This window comes from Plutella xylostella, chromosome 19, assembly GCF_932276165.1.
Source record: "Plutella xylostella chromosome 19, ilPluXylo3.1, whole genome shotgun sequence".
NCBI classification, from domain to species: domain Eukaryota; kingdom Metazoa; phylum Arthropoda; class Insecta; order Lepidoptera; family Plutellidae; genus Plutella; species Plutella xylostella.
This window is the reverse complement of record NC_063999.1, coordinates 3,121,452-3,148,171: the sequence shown is the minus strand read 5'-3', so window position 1 is coordinate 3,148,171 and position 26,720 is coordinate 3,121,452. Positions and strand designations below refer to the sequence as shown.

General features: G+C 38.7%; 4 protein-coding genes across 6 annotated transcripts in view; 1 reads left to right on the top strand and 3 right to left on the bottom strand.

Moving 5' to 3' along the window:
* LOC105383672 (receptor-type tyrosine-protein phosphatase kappa) overlaps positions 1-3,273 on the top strand; it is a 128,468-nt gene extending 125,195 nt beyond the window's left edge. For all 3 annotated transcript variants that reach the window (XM_048627876.1, XM_048627874.1, XM_048627875.1), the window contains 8 exons: positions 228-363; positions 746-995; positions 1,240-1,316; positions 1,431-1,562; positions 1,945-2,073; positions 2,403-2,590; positions 2,845-2,980; positions 3,059-3,273. In XM_048627876.1, the coding sequence (XP_048483833.1) occupies positions 228-363; positions 746-995; positions 1,240-1,316; positions 1,431-1,562; positions 1,945-2,073; positions 2,403-2,590; positions 2,845-2,980; positions 3,059-3,139 (1,129 nt within the window). In that variant the 3' untranslated portion in view covers positions 3,140-3,273. The remainder of the gene's footprint in view (positions 1-227; positions 364-745; positions 996-1,239; positions 1,317-1,430; positions 1,563-1,944; positions 2,074-2,402; positions 2,591-2,844; positions 2,981-3,058) is intronic.
* Positions 3,274-7,971: 4,698 nt separating this feature from the next.
* On the bottom strand, positions 7,972-9,517 carry LOC119690287. Its single transcript, XM_011567236.3, has 3 exons — positions 9,276-9,517; positions 8,874-9,112; positions 7,972-8,793 (listed from the first exon to the last, which is right to left on the bottom strand). Exons 1-3 carry the CDS (start codon positions 9,474-9,476, stop codon positions 8,394-8,396), a joined length of 840 nt encoding a protein of 279 aa, XP_011565538.3. The 5' UTR covers positions 9,477-9,517; the 3' UTR covers positions 7,972-8,393.
* Positions 9,518-9,600: 83 nt separating this feature from the next.
* LOC105395290 lies at positions 9,601-11,445 on the bottom strand. The gene is made up of 3 exons (XM_048627877.1): positions 11,137-11,445; positions 10,151-10,389; positions 9,601-10,075 (listed from the first exon to the last, which is right to left on the bottom strand). Exons 1-3 carry the CDS (start codon positions 11,332-11,334, stop codon positions 9,679-9,681), a joined length of 834 nt encoding a protein of 277 aa, XP_048483834.1. The 5' UTR covers positions 11,335-11,445; the 3' UTR covers positions 9,601-9,678.
* Positions 11,446-12,249: 804 nt separating this feature from the next.
* Positions 12,250-14,995, bottom strand: LOC105395288. Its single transcript, XM_048627873.1, has 4 exons — positions 14,829-14,995; positions 14,270-14,471; positions 13,108-13,346; positions 12,250-12,772 (listed from the first exon to the last, which is right to left on the bottom strand). Exons 2-4 carry the CDS (start codon positions 14,468-14,470, stop codon positions 12,343-12,345), a joined length of 870 nt encoding a protein of 289 aa, XP_048483830.1. The 5' UTR covers position 14,471; positions 14,829-14,995; the 3' UTR covers positions 12,250-12,342.
* Between the last annotated feature and the right edge of the window lie 11,725 nt (positions 14,996-26,720).

Genomic DNA, 26,720 nt, shown 5'->3' with positions numbered 1-26,720 from the left:
GAGTGTGATAGTGTTTCTTGGAAGGAGTTTTGTTGCAGAAGTCAGGCAAAACGGAAAATAATGCAGAGAGTGATTCGTCTCGATGAGACAGTTTTATATGGACCTTTTTATTTGGTCATGACTGATTAATTAAGTATATCTTATTGCCTGATTACACGATTGTCACCAAAGAAGTTCAAGTAAGGGAGCTGATCTTACAATAAATCTTACGATGAATATTGTTTCAGTGACGGAGGCGGCCGGTCGGGGGTGTACCTCGCCATCGACGCCAACCTGGAGCTAGCTGAAGAAGAAGACGGGTTCGATGTGTTCGGCTACCTTAAGAAACTACGACAGTCACGGAAAGGCCTTATAGAGAATGAAGTAAGTTATTATCATCCTTATTATATTTTAGAAAATCATAGTTATCAATTACACATAATATATCTACTTACCTATGTGAGAACCCGCTTTTTTTCAAGATTATAAACTAGTAATTGAACAATTCTTCACCCTTGCCCTAGCTTACACATGCTTATACTGAAGGTAGGATAGTGAAAAAGTCCAAACATTCCGCGTGTCAAAGCAAGGCCTAAGCTATGCCCATGGTCATAGAACAACGCGGACTTCACCAGATCTCGCGTTGTTCTATGCATATTATTATCTCCACTTTCACACTGTGCCATCTACAGTCTAGACGTCTGTAATTACCTCGTCACGATTAGAACCACGGTTTTTATCTGATCATCAATTCCCCACCCTACAGGAACAATACAAGTTCGTCTACGACACCCTCGAAGAGCACGTGGTCTGTGGCGTCTCGTGGTTCCCCGTCTCCGAGCTGTCCCAGCGGCTCAAGCAGAAGTCCCAGAGGGACCCCGTGACCAAGCTCAATGAGTACCAGCGCGAGTACCAGCAGATCTGCAAGCAGACGCCCAGGTTCACGATTGGTGACTGTGCGGGCGGGCACCGCGGGGATAACAGGGAGAAGAACAGAGACGTGTTGGTGGTGCCGCGTGAGTTTGATTACTACTTTTTTACAATGTGTGTATTGTGTAAAAGTATACTGTAAGGAAACTAAATTAGAATTAGTGGAAAAGGGTCTGAAAGCATCACGATTCACGAACAGCTTCGATCTTCAATTGTTTTATAAAATATACATTTTTCAGATGTTAATGCAATGCATAAAGTGTAATCATTAGGTACGTTTACAACAAAAACTTTTTGAAACCCATATAAAAATAATGTTTTTTGTTGCAGCTGATAATTTTCGTCCATATTTGACATCCTTCCAAGGGAACAGTTTTACAGACTACATCAACGCCGTTTTCGTAGATGTAAGTACACTTCTACCAAATATGAAATGTGATGAATGAATTATAATACCCTTAGCAGAAGATTTACTATAGCTGAGACTGATAATCATGATGATGTATCACTTGTGTTTTCAGGGATACACAAAACCTAGAGAGTACATAGTGACAGAATGGCCACTAGTGAAGACCCAGGGCGAGTTCTGGTCGCTGGTGTACGACTACGAGTGTGCGGCCGTGGTGGTCTTGTGCGTTCCACCCAAAAATTCCGTAAGTTTATAATATTTTATCTAATAATATATATAGCTGGATTACCACTCACTGACTGAATAACATGATTGTTCTCCCAGAAGAAGTAATTGTTTTATATAAAAATGTTTTAGGGAAATGTACAGAGTGCTCCAGTGAGTAGAAAAAGATCCGACTTAAAAAAGAAAAAAAGATATAAAGATAAGTCTAGGTCTAGTTACGGGAACGTTAAGTTAGACATTTTTGTGATATACTTACCTACTATTTCCACGTTAATTATCTTTGTTGTAAGAGAATAGATTTTCATATTTTTTGTCAATAAAAACCTAGACCTATAAAACCTAGTAGGTATCATTATTGTCATCAAAATTATCGTGCGTAATTTTTGTATTGTTTGTTTCAGCAACAATTCCCTCCATTCTGGCCGGAAGGTCGGCATCCAAAAAAGTACGGACCAGTTTTCACTATTGACCACGTATCGCATAGTCACTATACTAATATTAAGACATGGATCTTCAGGATTAATAAGAAGGTAAGAAATTTTATTACTCACTTACTCAAGAAAACAAAAAATACGATGGCATTATAATTGCATTCGGTGTCAGATATACTGAGGGTCTTCTGTATTATTGGTAGATTTCACCCTTGGCAATCTGCGACTCACGGTAATCTGATGATTCTGATGTTCCAAGTGGCAATTTTTCCACCACCGTGACAAACCTTAATCTAGTCTTTGTGTTTGTCACCGACATGATAAGAAGGTCCATGACCTAACAAATACTTATGAACGAGTGACGACATCAACTCCATAAACATCTACACTAAACCGACAGCTTCAACAAACCCTTCCCCTCCCAACAGATAGTCTCCCTCACCGAGCTGATGGCCGGAGTGAAGGCGCCTCCGAAGACAGTGCAACTGTTCCAGCTGACCTGCTGGCCGATGGGCCACAAGGTGCCCACGTCCACTAACTCACTCGTCGAGCTGATGAACATGGTGGAGCGCTGGCGGCAGCGGACCGACTACGGGCCCGTCTGCGTCGTGTCGCCGTGAGTTTATTTATTAACTGGGCCCAGAGTGCGAGTTTAGAGACCATTCGAGAAGCGGTGAATTTGTATGGCGCGGGAAAGACGCCACCTAGCGGTAAGTAACTGTACCTCCGCGTCATACAGTTTACCGTTAGGTTTCACTGCTCGATCGGTATTGAAAATCTCTACAAAACCCTGGCCTTTAGGAAGTGGGTGATTTATGTAGTCATGTCTTATTAAGTGTTGTAGGTTCTAATGCATTGTGGTATGTGCAGGGACGGGCGCAGCCGCGCGGGCGTGTACTGCGCCGCCAACGCGTGCATCGAGCAGGTGATCCAGCACGGCGAGGTGGACGTGTTCCAGGCCGTGAAGACCGTGCGCCGCCACCGCCCGCAGCTCGTCGAGAACATGGTGAGGCCACTGGACCACGCAACGCAGGTTACTGCATTCACCCTGATCACCTTGCTGACTAAACTCTGCTTGTTTCAGACTGAATACAAATACTGTTACGACCTGGTGCTTCACTACGTGTTGCACTACTTGAATAAAGATATGAACGAAAAAAAGTGAGAGTGCGAACTTAAGGACGAGCTCTGGTTCATCGAATTCGGGCGAGGAGCGGCGCTGCCGACGACGCCGGAGGAGACCAGCCCCTCGGCGTCCCGCGGTGGGGGCGGGGCCGGGGGCGCGGGGGCGGGCGCGCGGCGCCGGCCGCGGCGAGGGCTGTCGCTGGACCGCCTGGTGGCGCCCGCGCGGCCGCCGCTGGCGCACGCCGCCACGCTGGAGGCGCCCCCGCGCCCCCCGCGCCGCGACCGCCCGCCGCTGCGCCGCTCCATCCGCCTGGAGGACGACGCCGCCGCCGCCGACGAGCGCCGCCGCGCGTTCGGCCTCGGCCCGCATCAGATCTCGTTCGACGAGGGCGACGCCACAGACGAGGGCGAGCCGGAGCCGCCCTGCGAGTGCCGCCAGCGCTCGCTCGACCGCACCGACTCCATCGACACGGACGACTCTTCCGAGAGCACGGACGAGGCGGAGCCGCCGCACGCGCGCCCGCCCACGCCGCCGCGGCCCGCGCTGCGCGGCGTGTCGTCCGACCGCGTCATCAGCGACCGCTCGCCCGCCGGCCGCGCGCCCGCCCGCGCGCTCTCGCAGGGCATCTTCGAGCGTCGCCTGCCCAAGATATACAAGTTCGGCCTCATGGACAAGTCGAAGCGCGCCAGCTCCAGCGCGCTGTACGAGCGCACGGAGCGCTCGCCCACGGAGGCCTTCTACAACGCGACCGGCTCCACGCGGCTCAGCTCGCAGGAGCTGTTCGAGAAGTTCTGCTCCGAGGACTTCACGTCGCTGTACGGCCGCGTGAAGAGCAAGGCGGCGCGGCGGCGGCGAGCACCGCTGTCCAAGTCCACCGGCAGCAGCGGCTCGGACGTGCGCCCGTGCTGCCGCCACGGCCCCTGCGGCTCGCAGCCCGCGCTGGCGCGCCGCCCCGCGCGCTCCGACCGCTCCACCGACTCGGAGGAGCAGGCGTCGCCGTCCCGCCGCGCGCACCCCGCCCGGGACGAGGACGACGACCCGCGCGACGACTGCTCGCGCTCGGCGCCGCCGCTCAGCCCCGAGCGCTTCGAGGCGCGCTTCACGTTCGACATCTCGGAGCACAGCGAGGCGCCGTCGCTGCGCGAGGAGACGCCGTCCGCCACCAGCGAGCTCACGCTGTACGAGGAGCCGCGCTCCGACCGCACCAGCATGTGCGACTACGACGCCGCCTTCATGTCGCAGCGGCCCTCGCTGCGCCGCCCCGCGCACCGCGCCGCCATCGACCTCAGCAACCTGGACTTCCGCGCCATCGACGACGACGACTCGCCCGCGGCCAGCCGGCGCGGCTCCACGCGCTCCGCCGGCGACACGCTGCGCCAGGACTCCGAGGGCCGCAGCTGGGCCTCCGACTCCGTGTTCACGAGCCCCGAGCGCGCGCGCGACACCTCGCCCTCGTCCGCCGGCACGCGCCGCTACGTGCCGCCCGCCGCGCGCGCGGCCTCGTCGCCCCCCGACCCCGCGCCCTCGCCGCCCCCCGCCCCCGCGCCGCCCGCACCGCCGCCCGGCGCCGACCACGAGGAGCCGGCGGCGGGCGAGGCGCGGCTGTCGTCAAGGCCTTCCATGCACCGCCTGCAGCCGCTGCCGGCGCGCGCGGCCGGGGCGCGGCGCGGCAGCTCGGAGCCGCGCCGCTCGTCCCGCTGCTTCCCGCTCTGATGGCGGGCGGCGGCGCCGCGCCCGCGCCGCTCCCCCGCCCCACGCCGTGCCTTCCTCCCCGCGTGCCCCGCGCCCCCCGCGCCCCACCTCCACGCCCTGCTCGATGAACTAGCTCGTACCAAGCTCGACAGGAACCCGATGTAGCTATAGTGTTAGCGGGCTCCTGTGTCTCCTAAATCTCGGTATCCGTATTATTAATCTCGTAATTATAATCGTAACTTAATGTTTAGTCTGGTCGCATCGTTTAAATACTGTAACTGCCAAATTTTTAAAAAGTTGTATTTCTTAGTATATGTATATTGAATATTAAAATATTTTGTATATAGGACACCGCAAGGTCGGCCACACTAGCACTAGGTAGCTAGGCAGTGCCTGAAAACCTATATAAGGTGGATGAAAGCGTAAGTAGATTCTAAATCTCGTAGATAGCAATTGATCTAGGGACGCGCGCGCCGCCGCCGCCGCCGCGCCGCTACACAGGGTCAACTAGGACTAGCTAGTCACTAACTAATTATTTCAATAAAGCTTATCTGGTGCAAATCAGTTCGCTTTGTGACTTTGATCAACATTATAATGAAGCAACTTAGCTGCGGTGCATTAGATAGAAAGGTATGAATAAACATGGACCGTCTTCGAGTCGCGCGCGACGCTCTAATATTATTCATAAATGTTTGTCGGTAACTTTTTTTGTTTAATGTATACCACATTTGATATGAATTAATATTCCAGCAACTTTCAAAAATATAAAGAGGACACGATACGGGTAAATCTGAGAATTATAAACCCTACCGAAACACCATAAGTAAATTTTATATGAGTTTCAATGTAGGTAAAAAAACGTAGCCAAAAGAAGTAAAATATAAATAGAAATATTGAGTTATTTTCATATTTTGATGTTAGTACGTGTCAGTGTTTATGTCAATGTTTGTGCCATTTTATATTCCAATAAATATAGTTATTCATTATATTATGTACCTATTTTGTCGTTGTAAATGAGAATATATATATAGCGTACATATTTTACTGAAAGTTAGATAAAAATGACATTAATTGTATTATGTACCTACTTAGCTATGTTACGCTAAAATTATAGGATATATTTTTCAAATTATTCAATCGTGCCAATTCTTTAGAAAACTAAATTTTAATATAATATATTACATATTATTTATATGGATAAATGACGTGTGTATGTGTAGAACCAGCGCCCCTGTGCTCGCTGCTAGATGCTATATATTGTAACGTGTAGGATTTTGATATTATTTATAAAGAACATCTATAGCAAACATGTTTGCTTTGTAAGTATATATACATTCGTATTTTAGTATGGAGATTTTTGTAATATACCCATAGTTTTTTTAACTTTAATTGTTATATAGAATTTATAATGATTTTTATTGTGGATTTACTTGCAAAAATGCAAATATTTAAAAGCGCAGGCGCTTTAGATTTTTAAATTTGTAATTATAATATTTTGTTGATGTAGAAAACTTTATAAATGATGAGCCTAGTTTCAGATTCCAAAGTTTATTAGTTTAAGCAAATTTGTTGATGAACCATTTTAATAAATTAGTCTAATTATTTTTGGGTAGGAAGTAATCATATTATTTAGCTGTAATAGTTAGACAAATTTTGTATATTTTTTATTTAACAATTTCAGTGTTGGTGTTTAAATATAATTTACAGATGAGTCCTCCCGAGTTAAATATAGTCGTACAGAGCTTTTGCTTCAAAGCGCTGACAAGCTTTCACATACATAAAGATCAAGTATAAGTATAGCTAATTCCGGCCGAAGCTCAGTACTGTCGCCCAAATTTACTAAGCTTTATAAAGATTTGTACGTAAGTGTTTTTTTACCATTTGCCTAAAAGTACCTTTCTGTATTGTACTTACCTATGTACCTACCTATATTTAAATGGAACGCACAATGTATATTTTTTACGGAATTTTAGTGTCTATTATTTTTCTACTTTACCATTACATAATAATTATTATGTGTAGGATTAAAATACTAATAAAACAAGTAAATTATTCCTTTCTAGTTGTACATATTTTTTGTTAAAATGTTCTTTTCTTGCTTTTTGTGACTAGATTAATACTTTAATATACATGTACCTAAGCGTAACTTATTATAATATTTAAGTTTCAAGTAAGTTAAATTTCCATGTGGACCATTGTTCGATGTTTTCTTAGATTATAGAATATTATATTATACTTATAGGGTTAACTTTCGATGGTTAATAAGGTTCCCTAAAGTACCTAATATTTTATGGGAATCAATCAAATTTCGCTGAATTTAGTCTAGGTAAGGCAAACAAAATGCTGTGTTGTATGTATTGTGTTTATTAGATAAAAAGTGAACAAGACCAGATAATGCATGATAGAGGTACCTGCCTACTAGAGATTATAGAAAACAACTGAAATTTATGATAAATCTAGATAAATTTTTTCACGGACAAGCCTGAACACAATAAATATTGAACAGTCTGCTCAAAAGAAATTGAAAATGGACAACAACTAAGTACTTACTTTTAAAGATATTTGTATAAAATGTTCAGAGGGGTACCCATGCTTCGACGACCTTAAAGAATTTTTTATACAAAGGTACTTATGTAGCTTTGCATTCATTAACTAAATAAACTTTAAATTTAATTCGTTCACTATTTATGCAATGTCATATAAAAATCCATCCTAGGTATAATATAATTTTTTACTGCATACAACAACACCTGTTGTTTTACCTTTGCCAATTTCTATAAGATTAATTTTTGGTGCAATTTTACTGCAATATATTTACGTGTATTGCATAATATGAATATTACCTAAATAAAAGAGAAAATTCGAAATTCTTGCTGCACCAACCATTTTATATTTAACATAGCTACATATTATTATAAATTAGCAAAGAACTAAAGTAATTAACTATTATACCTACCAAAAATTTATTTAACAAATTATCGTATACCACATTATATACATTATAGATGAAGGATATTACCTAAAGTAGGTATACATAAATATATAACAATTATAAAATATAAATAGAAAATGTGATTAAAAGTTTTTAACTTCCAAAATATTGTAAAATAATTTATTGAAACATTGTTGTCATACCTAAATGTTATTTGAAAAGTAATTTTAAAATTTATACATGGAACTTAATGGAAAATATATTTATTTGTTGTATACAATCATGTTTAATTTACCATAACCCCACCATACCTTAGCCTTAACCGATAACTGTAGGTACAGTAAAAAAATACAATAAATATGATACTACTAGAACAAAGAATATTTATGATTTATGCAAAAACAAAACATTTAAACATTGATTAATGAGTTATCCTTTCACCACATTATATCTTAGACTTTTACGGCCCGATTTCACTATTGAAGAATAAGCCATATCCTAGAATTAGTCTATTCATATACCTACTATATTATTATTATTTACACGAGAGAACAGTAAGCAACTGTCATCAACATACCAAAAAGATACCTACTTTATTTTCGGATAAGCCTTATTCTTCATTGGTGAAATGGGGTATCTTTATGTGAAATACAAGTCATTTGCATGGTTTCATAATTTCTGGACGTACACATACGCTCCTTCGTCAATAACTGCGAAGCCCAACTTTCTGAACAGTGCTCCTGACCTTTCATTCCCCTTCTCTACGTAACTGTAGACGCCATTTCCAGAACTGAGCTGTTTATTCACCACGTGCCTCATCAGGAACTCGGCATAGCCACGCCTCCTCTGATCCCCCTCACAGTATAGGTGGCATAGAAACGAATACTCATTAATGAAGAGCCAAGCCAGCAACCGGTGGTCTCGAGAGGAATAAAGACCGTATGACAGTCCGTTTTCTGCTAATGTTGAGAAGTAATGTGTGGAGGTTTCGTGTCTGTATGGCCATTTCTCGTCCACATATGGAATGAGGTCCTTCTTTATTGGCGCCAGATATGTCCCAGAAGGGCAACTGTAAAATAAATGGTGATTATGGAAGTATTTAAAACAACATATTTTTTAGCAAAAAAACTTAGACAATAAAATACCCACCCGACATTGTTCAATGTTGCAACACTTTGGTCCAAGAAATAAGTGTCTACTCTACCCACGTGAAAGTAAGAGAATCCTATGTCGGATTTAATCCTCTCCAGCATATCTAGTACTTGTGACGTCACAGTGTCTATACAGGTCACCTTGGTCCAGTTCACAACTGTTGTGTTTATCAGAGCTTCTACTAACTTAGTTGTGTCGCCTGAGAATGGCCATATGATACACTCAATAACATTCTCCTGAAAGTAGGTAAGTACATAATTATTATTCATTAATTTCATTTTTTGTAGAAGTCCACCAATATAATTTACAAACGGAGATTTTCTGCAAATCAGAGATTTATGCCTTTCAAGCCAATATACCACCATCTACAAACCAAATTTAACTATGACAAATTGGTACCTTTTGTGTCGTAGCGATGAATCCCGCTTCTATGTCATTGAAAGGACAATACACTGTAAACTTGAATGCAGCTCTAAGTGCTGGATATTTCAGATGTAAATTTAGCGCATAATACCCAGGGGCGTTCATCGGCCATACTTCTTTTAATTTTTCCAAAAGTTTCGGCCATTTTTCTTCAGGAACTTCGACAAAAGGATCCATAATGTGTGCTATTCACGAACGTTCAGTGTGAAATTGTGAATGATATAAAATACTTTAACAAATGGGAAGGAAAGTTTTGTTCGTGGTGGGGGAGCTTAAAATGGGTGTAAATGAGATACCGATATACAACTTTCTCTTTTATACCGGACAAATGAACAGTGACCTGTCTTATGATAATTTAAAGTTCATTTAAAAGTTAACATTACAGACTTTTAAAAAACAGCCATGAAACATTAGTAACATGTTTAAAATGAAGCTTTTTAAACAAATTCAAAGATTTATCATTGCCATCAACAATATAACAAAATACATCCCTCCCCTGTTTCAACTGATCATTTACAACAAACTTTATCAAAAACTCTGCGTAGCCTTTATTTCTAAATTCTTCTAAGCAAAAGAGGTGGTTAAGGAATCCAACCTCACTTATTAATGTCCAGGCTAATAGTCTATGGTCGTCTGCAAAGAGGCCGTAACTGAGATTGTTTCGAATGAGGAGTTCGAAATATGACTTTGAGGTTGCATATCTATGCGGCCAGACTTCGTCGATTTGGTCGACGTGGGCTAACTGCAACGCTGATGTGTATGTGTTTGCCGGACATCTGAAAATAAATTAGTTAATTTGAATTTAGTATATAGCCGCTTAATAAATAGACTTACTAAAGATACTAACATACCTCACGTCGGCATAAGGCTTCGATTCCTTGTCAATGTAGTGTAAACTCGACGGTCCCTCCACAAACTTGAACAACCCCATACTGTGACTGATTCTGCCCATCATCCCCATAACATTTGGCATAGCCCAAGGAACGCATATGGTTTTATCTTTGCAAATTCTTTTACTTTCTACCAGTGCTTGCTCGATTTTATTAGAAGTATTGTCTTTTATTAATATTATTAACTCGATTCTTGTGCCCTGTAAGAATGTGTATTATGAAATAGGTATTTGAAATATAATTCATGATAAATAAATGATTTGTAGGGTGCAACCAAGTTTGCAACATTCTGTACGTTTTGGTTCCAAAATTAACTTTGCTGTGGAAATAGGAATCCAGGAAAAAAAAACCGGCCAAGTGCGAGTCGGGCTCGCGCACAAAGGGTTCCGTAGCAGCAAATATAATATTACAGTTAAATCAACCTATCTCAAAAACTATAAGAGATACTTTGATCAAACCAAAAATCGTTGAAAGAGTTAATTAGCATGCATCACCTCTATTTTTTTTTGAATTTTATACCCCGTAGTTATAAAAATAGAGGGGGGGGGACATACTTTTTACGACTTTGAGAGCTGATATCTCAAAAACCGTTCACTTTAAGAAAAATGTTTTTTAGAAAACTTTATATCATTTTAAAAGACCTTTCCATTGATACCCCACACGGGTATGTACATCGAAAAAAAAAATTTCATCCCTCAGTTACATGTATGGGGGGCCCCACCCCCAATTCTTTTTTTTACTATTTAGTGTCATATTTTTGTAGCGGTTCATACAACACATATTCCCATCAAATTTCATCACTGTAGTACTTATAGTTTCCGAGTAAATCGGCTGTGACAGACGGACAGACGGACAGACGGACAGACGGACATGACGAAACTATAAGGGTTCCGTTTTTGCCATTTTGGCTACGGAACCCTAAAAACCCCGATGCTACCTATACTTACCTTATCCATAGTGATGACCACTCCGTCAGTGCTGTCCCCACCCACATTGTAGACTTTAGCTCCGAGAGTCGTGCATATGTCAGGAAACCGAATCAACATGTCCATAGCGTAGTAAGCTGGCAGGCAGTGGGGTGAGCTTTTAAACGTGTCCCTCGCTGCGGCCCACAGGGCAGGGGCTAGCTCTACTAGGGGATCCATTGTTGCTACTAATACGAGATTTCAGGGAACCTGAATAAAGTTTCAATAGATTTAACTTGTTATTCAGACTAGTGTATGGCTAAACTATAATATATGTAGTAAATAATCCCTGTCCCTGTGTATCTTTGTCTGTCAAAAGTAAAATCGTACCTTTATGTAAAATAAGAATTATTTAATTGAATTAGCAACTTCTAGCAGCCCTCATAAGGCCCGAATTTAAAATTGCCTAATCTGATACCTAGGTATGTCGGCCTAGGAGAATATACATAAAATAAAATATTGTTACAGAGTCCTTTAACATCTAAAGTAGTTGAAGTTGTGCGCACTCTAACAGTACTTACAAAATTACAAAATAACTATTAGTCTATGGTATTAATGTTCTACCGAGTATCAAAAACCAAACAGACAGATAATCACAAACAAACAAATCTGTCAAAGGAACAGAAACCTTATAGTTATGTAATTTGATATCACGTTGGCATACTTACTCGCCCCAGAGATAGTCGAGCAACACTCCAGGGTATTTATATAGCTTCAATAGACGGCAATGACCGAGTGAGGACTGGATACTGTGTCCGAGTAATGAACAGTTGAACACGATACGACCGGACCCAGCTGATATACAGCTTGTACTGAATTAGTCACCATATCGACCATTTAGGGCTTCATTGAGTCTGTGTAGGGGCTTATAGTTAAAGTGAGATTGTTTTGATCGAGTTGGTATTGGTAATGCGATTCTGTTATCGAAGATGCATAGTGCATGTATAGCAGTTGATTAACAACATGTACTGTATCTTTTAAGAACTTATTTTATCTAAGTTCACAGATGTCGACTTTTGCACATCGTGGCTAAATGTTCTTATTTTAAATAAACCAAGGAAATTCGTAATCTATAGAACTTTTTAATAATATGTAAGTAATTCTAAATAGCATAAATAAAGTATACTTAGTAGGTACAAAATTTTCATAATTACCATTAATAATTATTTAAAATTAGCTAAATAAACACTACACAAGACCAGCATTCTCTTCCACTTTATCCTCTCTAGTGAAATACATCCAGACACCCCTTCCAATGACGTCATAGTCCAGCTTTCTGAACAGCTTCATCGACGCCAGGTTATCCTCCACCACGTAGCAGAACACATCCCGGCCCAACCTCAACTGGTCATTGGTCACATATTTCCCAAGGAACTCCGCGTAACCCTTCTTTCTGTGCTGCTCTTCGCAGAACAAGTGAGTGAGATAGCCTGCCTCGCAGATGGTCACCCAGCAGAGAAGAGCGTGGTCGTGGGTGGAGAACAGTCCGTATGTGAGCTGGTTGGTGATGAGGGTGCGGTAGAAGCGCGGGGAGGTGGGGTAGCGGAACACCCAGGCGCGGTCTACTTGGTCCACGTGCTTTACTTCCAGGGGGGCCGCGTAGGTGCCTGGTGGGGCTCTGGGGTACAGAAAGATTTGGGTTATGTAGATTTTGTTAAAATAAGAGAGTTTTTTTTTAGAATAGATTGCGCTAAAGTCGTTAGCTCGTTTAACCAATGGCCAACCGAAATGGTAAGCTTAGGAAGGGAGTAGCCCTTGGGGATAAGCACGGGTTCAATTTGAGAGATCCAAGTTCAGGTCCTTACACCCGACAAAGAATACAGTAAGTAGATATAATTTTATAGCAAAAAACATTTTCGCCAAAATCATAGATCGATCGATTAGTAAACTTTTTTAAAGTTACAAAAAACTCTATGAATTTGAGGGTTCGAGTATATCTGAGAAAATACTCACTCCAAATCCTCAAACGGTTCTGAATCCTTGCTCCGGACGTGCCTTATAGTGGCAGTAGACTTGATCATCTTCACTCCTATCTTGGGGCAGACTCTCTTCATGAGTCTGGTGACCGGGGCGTCTGCCCACGGGACACATAGGACCTCAGACCAGTCTATTCTCTTTGTGTTAACAATCGCCTTCTCTAATTGCTCTGTGTTATTGTTTTTTGCCAAAATTACGACCTCCTTTAGAGCTCCCTGAAAGGTGAAGGTAATTTAAATAATGGTGTTTAATCGATGTCATGTATTGTGGCGATTACTTTTAATTATTAGTGTAACCTTTACCTAAGCGTATAGTGATATAATAATAACAATAAGTATTTAATAGTTATATAACTAAAAGTACTTAGTTACGTTACGTTCGTCATATCTTATCAATCTTAACTAGTTGAGTGAAACTAGCACAAATATCTATGATATGACCATAATAAAACTTTATGGCTAACTAGTAGTATGATGAGATAAACTAGATAGGTACTAGATATTATGTTTAGGCCCTGTTCCACAATGTCTGGTTAGTGGCTACTTGTGAGATAAAATACAAGCTGTCACTCTCTGTTATTATATTTTTGACAGTGACAGCATGTATTTTATCTCACAAGTAGCCACTAACCAGACATTGTGGAACAGGGCCTTAATGTCAAAAAACTTTACATCACCATTACTAAGTATATTTTGATATGTAAATATTTATCATTCTAAGTACTTTTTACGGTATGTACTATTGGTGGTTATAGGATCGTATCGTAAACCTTATAGCTTATTGACTGAGAGGCTGTTTCTAAGCAACTTATGTTCTGACCGGTGACAATTAACACAAGTGTTTGTCAATACAATTTTACACGTGTATGCCATGCGCGAACAAATTCCATGGTCTGTCACATCAACCTGGTAGCCTACGTTTCTCATCCTACGTTTATATCACCCGACCAAAAAGAGGGGTGTTATAAGTATAACGAGTATGTGTAGCTCCAAACTGGTCTTTTCTGGTCATATCATGTAGTGTTACCCCAAAGTGTTCTTAGCCCATATTTTATCAAAATCGGCCTAGCCGTTCACAAGTTACACGCGTGACTTTTAGTGTTGAACCTCGGGAGTTTTTTATCGTTTACGTTATTTACCTTATCAATAAATAGCACGGCACCGTTTTCAATCAGCCCGTAGGGGCAGAACACCTTTATACTGAAGGCGTCCACCAACTCCGGGTGTCGTAAAGGTATGTCCATCATGTAGTACCCGGTGATGTCCCGGGGGTCCCGGGTGTCGAAGCTGTCCCGGATCTCCGGCCAGCGCTTCGAGGACATCTCCACCAGAGGATCCATCCTGGACAGGTAACGGCGGGTTAGTCTTGGACATGCAAGTTTAAATAGTTTTATGTTCACCTACCTAGTTAAACTCGTTGATAAAAATATTAGCTACCTACTTCTACAAGTATACATTACTATGACTTCTAAAATAACGTGACATAATAGTTTCTAAGCTATAGTTGTTTGCTTAGTTGTTTGGTATATGTGTAATTGTGTATTCTTTATTTCGTTACCTCGCAAGGATATCTTTTCAAGTACCTAAGTACTTACTTATTATTTTGTTTATATGGGTACTTATACACTAACTAACTATGTATCTCCTAGGACCTAGTTAGTAATCATGTAAAAAGTTTATTAACTACAATTTACTTACTTGTTTAGAGGCTACAATACCACTAACACTCCCACCACTGAGGAAAAAATACACTTGACTCCCACCACAACACGGAATAGCACTCGTTTGTTTTTAAAAACACACTCACTGTTCACAGAATATACAAGTTACCTATACAACACACGTTAGTTCGTATAGGTGTGAAGATACTCTGTGGCAGCGAGGCGGGTTCAATGCACACTGATGCACACTCTCATGATAACCTTGATCCATAATTATGTCCCATATGACAAGCGATTTTGTATTGTAAATGCAGTATAGTAAGGCAGGACCTCTTATATGTGAAACACGGCACAACTTTGTTTTGAGTGAGATAGATAGCTACGAATACCTAGTATATTGTGATCCTTGTACTATGAACCTACATCATTTTGTCCAAAGGTAAATGTAACTAGGTCTATAAACAACTGATCCGTTGAATCCGTTACTTATCCGTCTCGTGGTCAGATATTTTATTTTCAATCAGATCCTGGTTAATCAATGAAATACTTAAAATTTCAGTAAGTTAAGCAATATACAGTCGTTTGCAATAGAAACCAACAATCATGTAAACAAATATGGCGGACTGACATTGACAGCGTATTGTTTATGCCCATAGTGATGTCATAGTGTTCTAATTAGATTAAATATATAAGTCATAGACTATAAAATAAAACTGATTATATATAAAAAAAAGTGTTTATTAAAACAAATTTAAATCTTCGTCTTCGTCATCATCACTATCAGAAGTGTCGCCGGTGACCGTAATTATAAATGGAACCACTATGTCATCGCTTGCCATGTCTAAAATGCCGTCGAGCTTTTTCATTTCTTCCTCTTCCTTTTTTCGTTTTGGTTAATTATATTAAGCTCTTGAATTTTTTTTAAATTGTATTCAAATAATATTAAATTAAAATAATTTATTAAATTAAAAATAAAAGATAACTTCAGATTACGAACAACACTAACTTTTCAATGACTTATAGAGTTCGATGAGTAAAAAACTAAGATGACAGCTTGTCAAATACTTCGAAATTTTTACGTTGCAAATGTTTTAACAAATTTAACTTATAAATACAAGTTAAATCGTGTTGAAGATAATGTGAAAACAATGGTGTGTTCGTTGAAATCAGACTATGTTCATAAATTGATCGAAAATGTATGTGATTACGGAGTAATCGTGACAATTTGGTTTGTTTACATGATTGCTGGTTTCCATTGCAAACCACTATAGTACTTAATACAGGATGTAGAACGAAAAATTTTACCACTTGATCTATTCTGTTCAAACTGAACATTTTTTCCAAAGAAACAATATTGTTTCGATCATGTGGAAACGGAATAAATGTACTCACTTACTAAACGTTTCAAATTCTGACAGTGTTGTTATTACTCTACTCGTATGGCTAATTTGCCAGTTACTCGTACACAGTTACGTTTCAAATTATTAGGTAACTTTACTAGAATTTTAGCATTCCTTGAAACTTGGTACATATTTGTTAAATTAAGATAAAACATGAACCACTTAGGACATTAGCCGCCGGCTATCTGCAAATGTTAACGACACCCGTTTAACTGCATTGTACAATGTTATGATAGTACTCAGCATACTTACTATGGTTTTCCTGTAAGCAAAGGTTTTCCGATGGAAACGTCGGGATAAAAATGGACTCTTCAACCTACCAACTATCTCCCATAGATGTTATAGGGATATTCTGACTATCTCCATTCCACACAAAAAACGAACTTGCTTCAATTAAAGGTAGTGTGCCCCGCAAGCAAGCGTAACCACAGTAATGTATTAAAAAATAAATTGACCGTTTTTTTTTAATTAAACACAATTATGAAGCCCAGGCAGTTCCTAAGTTATCTACTAACTTTAAACGTATGAATGGTTTGTTTCAAGAACAATGTTGTACTTTGGAAAAACCTAACACAATACTGTATTATATTTTTGCGTTACAGTCACATCAGATTCACATATCTTTTTACATCAAAAAAACACAATTAGACAGACCAATAGGTAATATTGTTCAGTTAATTATGAGTTAGTCCTGAATGCTATCTGTTTTCGCACGATCGACGAGTTATTATTTGCTTTTTGATTCAATATCGAAATATACATCAACCTGCCATATTAATCGAACAGCAAATTAGGTAGGGAATTTAATATTGATGCATCGTGAAATTTATATTGAAGGTTTCAGGATCTATTTACACAGACTAAATTATGTATTGAAGTATACTTGTATAATGTTACAGTAGACCTAAATAGCTAGTACTTAACATACTATAGTATATCGTGAACAAAACATTTAATACCTACCTACTTATTGTAACTTTAAATTTTAACTAAGTAATCAATAGGAATAGCTTTGTGGAATTTCATAACATTATACTACATGTAAGTGTCTACAGTATGGATAGTCTACATGGTAGTAGTAGACAAATACAAAGAATTATTTAGCTAGATCTTAGAAAAGGATCACACGGTATTGTACTAAGTACAACACATATAAGATTTACTGTAACTACATATTAAAATCTTAGCAAAAACTTAATACGTCTGACACCTGCAGTTTATTACCATATATCACGTAATATGGCCAAGTTTATACACATGTGTTTACCGGGGTTTTTACAGTTTTTAGTGCAAGTTAATCGTACTTACCTAGATCTCGATCTAATCATATGTTACTTAGTGCGTGGAGACATAACTTCTCACGGGAATTAATAGTACCTACCTAATAAACATATTTAGAGCTTAGCGGTTAAATTATAAAATTGATGTTCAGAAATGGAGTCTATAAAATACATTAAGTACATTATATTATGCTCACGACTGTAAATCCCAAAGGGCTAGTCAGAGGTGACACGCAAGCGAGCCACCCTATTTTCGCTGTATACTGATATACATATTTTGCACTCTTGCAATGTGATAAGTCGCGAGCCGTATCGCCGTAGCTTTTAAAATAGATTAGTATTTTATATGTAATTATTAAAAATCAACAAATCAAGAATTTTTAAAAGTACATTATTATAATTAGATAAACAAACATTTACCTACGTAAATATATTTTATCTACAATATGCTTCGTTTATTTAAAAACAAAAAACTTAGCACCTCTGCTTCTTCAAATTAATTATTTATGTTTACTTACATTATCATTCATACAGTACATTATTATATTACCTATACAAATCCTGTGGAAGTAATTGATACATAAGTAGGTGACAGTTGCCATCGACACGACAAGAAGAAGAATAAGTAGGTAAAGATGAAAGACTAAGGGTGAATTCGTCCAAACATCACGTTACACGAGAATAACTATACCGGGATTAAAATTATACGCGAGTAAATATCTAGGATAAGTACATTTGCATTCTACCAAGTTATACCATGATTAAATTGAATGAACGAGGAACGAAACTGTAATGCAACTAAAATAAAAATAGCTGCGTTTCAAAGCATGCAATAGAAATGACATAGCCAACTTAGTTTGAATGGATTATAAAAGTATGAAATTGTTTATGTTTTAATATTTTATTCGCTGTTGTTATTCTGAGACTTTGCCTTTTAACGTACTTTTGTTTATGTTTTGACAGATGTGTTTATATGTCATTATGACGGTTTTCTAATCAGCTGATGTGCTGCCGCCATTACAAAATTACTCTCGGATAAGCTCGTTACACGGTCAATTTTGGCGGTATAACATTTTATTCTTGGGATAAGCTAGTTATCTTGGTTTTAGGTTTGGTAGAATGCAAAATCTGCTTACTCGCGAGTAACTGGTACTTTACTCGTGAGTAAAAAGTTACTCGACGTTGGTCGAATCCGCCCTAAAAGACTATCAAATTATTGTACGTTTTATCCCCAATTGTAGATTTCATTGGAAAAACTCAATCGACAGAGCCGTTTTCCCGATAATCGTATATCGCTTTATCGGGAGTTCTCTGCAGCCACTTAAGGAAGCTTTAATGTGGCCATTCGATTGAAAAGTTCACGTGATTTCGGCACGGGAAGGTTACTCTAGCTTGACAAAAGAACAAACAAATGATAGCGGTGCAAGGTTAGCTGGAAGAGAATGCTGTTAGCATTAAGTTCGCCTATGTACATATATTTCTTCGGTTGATTTCTTTTTCTGTTTCGGATTGCTTTGTCCTGGAAGAAATACTGGAGCTATAAAGAAATTATGAAGAACCAAAACATACAAATGAATTTAAAACGGAAACTATACGAAATAGCCATACTATACCTTGCCTCATATACGGATGTCAAACCTGGGCCCTTCGTAAAAAAGATGAGACTAAACTTGCAATACATCAAAGGAAAATGGAACGAAGTATGCTGGGAATACGATTATCTGATAGGATATCAAATGAATCAATTAGAGAAAAAACAAAAGTAATGGATATATGCGAAAGAATAAGAACACTAAAATGGAACTGGGCAGGGCACGTATGTAGAATGGAAAATAATAGATGGACAAAGAGACTAACCGAATGGCTACCAAGAGATGGAGTGAGAAAGAGAGGCAGACCAAGGAAAAGATGGGAAGATACCTTTAGAGAGAGATGCGGGCAGACTTGGAGACGACAAGCCAGGGACAGGGTCACGTGGAGGAGGTTAGGGGAGGCCTACGCCGAAGAGGCGACTTCCATAATTACAAAATAATTAGTATGGCCTATAGTTAATTGAATGAATGTTTATCTAATTTAATTTAATAACTAAATTGTGATTAAATGATATGTACTTAATGAAATAAATGAATTTATATTAAGTAAGAATTGTATAAAAAAAAAAAATGTTGTAATAATTGTAAATAATTGTAATACCTATATGTATAATGAAATTGTATTGTATTGTCTGAATTTAATTTTTAATTGTGAAATAAATTTATAAGTGCGAATTGATTACAGCATGATATTAAGTGTGATTTACTTGTAACATGAGGGCCATAATACTCTAACTTGTTAATTTAATGTTAATATTTTATGGTAGAAATAAAGGCTTTTTTATTTTATTATTTTATTTTATTTATGTACATATATTTATTATTGTGCAATAAAGAATTTAATAATTATTATTATAGCTGTCATGCTGTAGGATTCGTTTAATATAATATATGCACTTACCTTTACCTACTTATGTATCAATTACTTCCACAGGATTTGTATAGGTAATACATATAATAATGTACTGTATGAATGATAATGTAAGTAAACATAAATAATTAATTTGACGAAGCAGAGGTGCTAAGTTTTTTGTTTTTAAATAAACGAAGCATATTGTAGATAAAATATATTTACGTAGGTAAATGTTTGTTTATCTAATTATAATAATGTACTTTCAAAAATACATGATTTTTAATAATTACATATAAAATACTAATCTATTTTAAAAGCTACGGCGATACGGCTCGCGACCTATCACATGAGTGCAAAATTTTTTTATTTTTTTATTTTACTTTATTAGGAAAACTTACAGCTAAATCAGTACAATTAGACAAAAATAAAAGACAACAAAAAGCCAATTAATAGTTTCCACAGATACACAAAAGGATACATAACAAAAGTCTGTAACATTAAACACTAAACACTAAAACACACGTACACTGGCTATACCTACTAGTTAAACTGGTTATAATAGTTTACATTTTAACTTAACACATACAATTGTAAATAAAGACATAAATTATTGACTAATGCCCAAATATCATGGCAAGTGAAACCACCCGCCACCTTCGCCGTTATGCCAACGATGCAACGAAATTTCGCACAAAAACTATCCTAATAGCCTCTATGCTTGTACAGAATAGGTCAACTTCATCAGATATGTATAGCAAGATAATATAAAATAGTGGTTAGCGCAGCAGTGTTCTAAAACTTAGTTTTTATCGTAAACTAAAGTGGCCCCTGACTGCTCTATGGGTAGAGTTCACGACTTGTAGTGACCGTAATGAATTTAGACCCTCTCGACGTCCATTTATGCGCCACTAAAGCTCAACGATCATTGGCTAGAAATAAATATGAAGAATATAAAACTGAAATAGGTGTATAAATGATATCAAATGTATGCTTAAACTAAAAGCTGTCTCTGATTTTTATTGCTCTACAAGCCTATATATGTATATAAAAAATAGTACGTACGTAACGTAGTATTCGGACAATATAGCGATAGTTAAAATATTCTGGGACCAAAAACCTACATACATATTCTGGGCTTAAGCTTAACTTAAGTACATAAATAATTATGTTATCTTGCTAGATAAAATAAGTATTTATGTTTTTTCGTCAAATGAAAACATTCGGATTTCGGGCAGAATATGGACAGAATAATATAACAGGACTGTTTTATTCAATGTTTGCTAACGTCCAGGGAAACAAAATATTCTTTTCAATCCATAGGACGCTGGTTCAGATCCGGCTCGAAGGACCAAATTGATGTACAGTCCAGGGACGTAACATCAAATAATAACTGCTATTTAACTAATTAGCGATTTATTGTAAACTAAGTAATTATTGCTAAAATGATATGAGGTTGATAATGAGTACGCGGGTTGACTGCTAAAGGCATACTGACTCAAATACACAGAAGTGAGGTTAAACTGCTTACGCGGACACAAATGTACAGCGTGGCTCGCACAAAGTAGAATATAAGCAGTATCAGAACCGTATTACAATTGCCCTCCAGCCACAGCATCAGTCCGCGCTAGCCTGGAGCTATTGATCAAGTTGATTGAGATATCTGGGCCGGCAGCAATTAACACGCAGCATTATTGTTCAACACACGTCACTGGAACTTTTTACTAGCATTGATGAATTATCAGCTCAGACTTTCAGCTTAATCTTAAATAAAAATTGAAAGGAATTGTAATTTTTTACGATACTTGTTAGTGAATGTTAATTGGTACCTAATTAATTTGGAGGTACATACATTTACATAATTAACAGGGTTGCCTGTAACGACTCCCGATTTAGGTATATTCTGCGATACATAATATAAGAATTGTATAAGAATTTATGTGATTTTGTTTGATGTATAAAGGAACCGATAGTACTCAGTCCCTCATTCTGAAGAAGTTCACTTTCCTTTCCTTTCTTATTAAGGACAATATCATTCAAATAGGTTACCGAGGTAAATTAGGGATAAAGCAAATAAAATTTAAGTGTGGTCATCTATGTAACGTTTTTTTGAAATATAAAGCAAATATTCAGGAATGTTTGCTTCCCCGATTTTGTAGTTAGCAGGTAAATGTATAGTAAAAATCTATGTATGTATTTAAAGCCCCTTAATTGTGAATAATCGAAGTCGGAATATCTACCACAAGGTGCACAATAAATATCATTAATTATGACATGGGCCTGTTCCAAGGAGCAATCGTCACAACCTCGAAACTCTGTCCTCAACCTTCCTCATCTACTTAACTGTCTAAGCACTCTTTAAATCCTTATCTGTAGTTTGAATTTAACAAAAACTTCTAATTAAGCACTACCTACTTAAGGTAAGCTAATCAGTTTACGCAAACACGATCTTATTACGTCTCAATTAACGTAAAAAGAAAATATAGTCTTAGCGTTTTAAAAAGATCATACCAATAACTCTCCGTTAATAATAAGTACATACTTATGCTCGCCCTTTTTTTAGGTATATTCGCTAAGTTAACGTTGGTAATCAACTAATCACTGATAGATCTATAAGAGCTGATACATTTTCTTTTGACAGTAATACTAATACCTAATCTTGTTTCATATGAACCAAAAGTTTTATTGATGGCATATTCGCAGATTCACACTAGCTACCATGCATGTCCAGCGGTGAGGCACTTTTGCCATTTTGATAATATTGATGACTATTTACATGTGTTCACTGTTCACACCTTCGTTAAACGCATTTGCTACAATGGCGAGTGCATTGCAGTGAGCAGTCACCGACCTACACTTGGCTCACAGTTACTTTACCAGTAATTTTTTCATCCCCATTCTTATGACAATCATATTTGTAATAAGGCTCAGCTATCTTTTGCACTTGCACCATTAGTTTCTGCACACCCTGCGAGTACTTAGTAATCTACTTATGAAAGTTATTATTTCAATGTCTCACGCCTTGTCTGTATGTCATAGTTATATCGTAGTAATCGTAAGTAAATGACTTACAGATTTTGCAATTGGTTTGAATACTTGATTTGGTGCCTTCTAGATTTCCAGGGCGCGTTATCCTTCGCTAGGATTCCCATGGAAATTACAGGATAAAAAACCCATAATAAGCCATAACTATTTGTATTCTTACTATTTCTATAAGTGTAACCTTATAAAACTCGATCAGGGGTCACATTAAATACAATAGAAACGAAACTTACTTACCTACTTACTTTACTTACCAACATTTGTACATGTACACTCTAAGGGTGGCTTGCACCTAAATTGCAATAAATATTTTGAATTTAGACAAAAAAATGAGACCCCTCCTTTTCAACGACACACACTAATCACAGCCACATCTACCCTAAGTTTTCCTGGTCATGGTCTCCACTCAAAAATCTCTCTAGTCATAAAATCATCAGTTTCATATTTTTCATTTCATTCATCAGTAGATATGGCCAGCGTACTGTCACCGATGCGTCTATTAGATAACTACTAACACATTCCCATACAGACACTAAAATCGTTGAAAATTAAATCAATAAACGTCACGGCAATCTTAAATTTGCGTTAAAAAGTGTCACGAGTCACATCACGATTTCATAATAGTCGCGTATGCGCTTTGACCCTATGAATGACTTGGCTATGGGAGGGAAAAGTTATACTCCATGCGTTCTGCAGTTCAGCTCATTTGGCCGGCAGCCTCCGTGACAGCCTTACCGCCACTGTCAACAACAAGAGTACATACCACCACCGCCATGACACCCCATAGCGTGCGCCTGCGCAGTGCCATAGACAAGCGATCGTAGCATATTTTTTGTTTTTAAGTTAGCGGACTAGAAAGACTTTATAGTGCCAAAGCTAAATGCTGATACTGTAGTGTGTAGTGTTATTGTGGACTTTATACAATGTGGAGTTTGGTGATTTCCGGTGAGTTGGTATTTTTTGTTAATGAATCGGTGAATAATACCAGAATTATAATACAATTCATATAACACATACGACTATTGAAAAAGGCATAACATTATAAAGTAAGAGTAAGTTCAATAGGCAGTAGTACTAAAAGCGATCTCTTTCAGGCAGCCTTTGGGTAATTAAAAGACTGAAATAAATGAGGAAAACGCATACCTAGACAATTACAAATATTGCATTTGAATAAAATTGGGAGAGATATTTAATAAAGCTCACAAACTGCTCCTAAACTCTCCGTTATATCTATTCAATTAAAAGCCATTTATTTCATGTTACTTGAAACTTTGGACATTTTGTGAACATACAATAGTATACACAGATATATGTATACGTATTTGTGCAACTCAACCAACACTGTCGCTATGAAATATGTGAAACTTTCAAGTCACATAAAATTAATCGCAAATAGCTAGAACATACGCGTAGTTTGCCAACTAAAGCGAAAGCATGCATGAGACGATATCAAAACTACCCTATTCTGAGAAGCTACGTTTTCCGATTACATATGCCCATATTTAAGACTGTCAGATGGTTTTACTCTATTTTGACTTTTTACTACTGAATTCTAGAAGATCTAAATTTCAGCGCTACATTCCCAGACTTTGAAATTGCATTGAGAATGTATTTAATTTTGATGGTATCAAATTGCACAGTAGATCGCTTATTTTCAAAAATTAAAATTATACAAAATAGGCTTCGAACCACGATAGGACAAAATCTTCTATCAAAGCTTTCTCTCCTGAGTATTGAAAGTACCTATTCTACTCCGGAAACTGGATTTCCAAAGCTCTGAAGATTCCGTTCATTAACCCTAAAATTTAATTTCAGAGTAATACTTTCTTTTTACTGATTAACTGAAAATTATTTGGGGCCAGGGGGCCTCCACTTCTTTGTTGCCCCGGGGCCTCCCGACCTCTAAATCCGGCCCTGCCCGTGCCCCAGCAGTGGGGACGTGATCCAATGAAGGAAGGGTTTAGGCCTAGTCCACCACACTGGCCTAGTGCGGGTTTATGGACGTAAGTTCAAACTTCTTCGCTGTCCAGAATTGCACCCAGACAATTTGTAATGTGCATGTGCAGGGGGACCCGAATAATGGCAAAACTTGGGCAACTCGTGCGTCTGACACCGGAGGAATCACCCTGTATTCACGCAGACGGCACATCGAAGCCATAATATGCTATATTCCACCCCAATAGAGTCGTAATTAGCACGGACAGGAACCAGGAAAAGTGATCTTGAGGTAGGAGTACGGGCATAGTAACTGAGAGTGCTTTATTTAATTGAAGACTTCAGCAAGTTTCATAGATGTTGTCAGGAACTCTTGTCAGAGGCTAATGTACAACTATTTCGTTCAAGTCCAAGCCACTTAGGTATTATTTACTCTTCTATGGCCACAATAAGTGGAATCAGAATCTTATTATGTACGTACATATTTACTGGACCAGGGGCAGTAAAAAACAACCAATTTTTTTACTAAGCAATGCTGTTTCTTCTAAAATTTCAAGCATCACTCCAGAGGGTTCATTAATAAAATGTTAAATGAGGAATGCCTTGGTCAGACTGTTTTTGACAGACCGATCCGATCAAAAGTAGTAAAAAAATAAGGCTTTAAGTTACGATCATTCACAGTATACCTAATATGACATGAATTTAATTCAAATTCAAATCTTTATTGCATTCCATAATTAGTGTTACTTACATAAGGTGTTAAAATAATAAACAAGCGATCATTATGGACCCGAGAGGGCACAGCAATTTCCTATTAGGAGAAGGAAGGAATTTAAGTCATTTATAGTAATTTCGTGTAAACTATAAAGCTGCCATTTGGCAGCGAACATGAGGCTGCACAGCTTACAACGTATCGCAACGTCACTAGAACATACAAGGTGGACCAAAAGAAGTCATCCGATGTTGTTTGGATTCGATAGTATTTCGGTCAGTAGCTCGCATACTTCACCATTTTTTGTTTTCACTCGCCTGCTCGCCCGGCAGCAACTCGCCCATGACAGCGGCTCGGCCGTCGCTCGCATCGTTTGGACCTGAGGTTTGGACGCGTTCGGCAGTTGCTCGCCAGTGCCAGCCGGACAGTTGTAAGTTTTTTAATTAAAACAAGTTCACCGACATCGCGACTCGACTCGGTCTGGGACTGGGTGTCGTGTAGACAGCAAATGCGTGCCGAGCTACTGGCGGAGTACACAAACCGAGTAGCTGTCTACTGGCCAGGCAGCAGCTCGCACTATGTCAACGAGCCTTAACAGTTTTGCTCTCCTTTCGTAACAATACACGCCTCGCCCATACACAAATATTTCCGACTACTCCCTGCGGCTAAACCAATTTAAAATTGGATAGAAATGTCAAACACATTGTATACATAATGGTCTTATTTACGATAGCCGAAAGGAACACATTTCCAAATATCGTTTTTATCGCTGGCAGCTAGGTTATGCATAAAAATATTTATGAAGATTTTCATATCTTAATTAAAACATACATCAGACGAATAGGGAACCTCCTCCTATTTTCGAAGTGGGCTAGAATAAAATTAATAAATAAAAACTTAGCATCAATCAAATCAGATTTTTAAAACATGGTTCTGAAAAAAATATACCTATAGATAAAGGGTATTTTAGATCAATCCTTTGATAATACTTGTTAAGTAAATAATTTATTACTAATTACATTACATCGTGTTACACAACCACTATAATCATTTATCACCAAAAGTGATGTTACGTGGATTGGCAAAATATTATGAACTTTTCAATACAAAGCCAACAA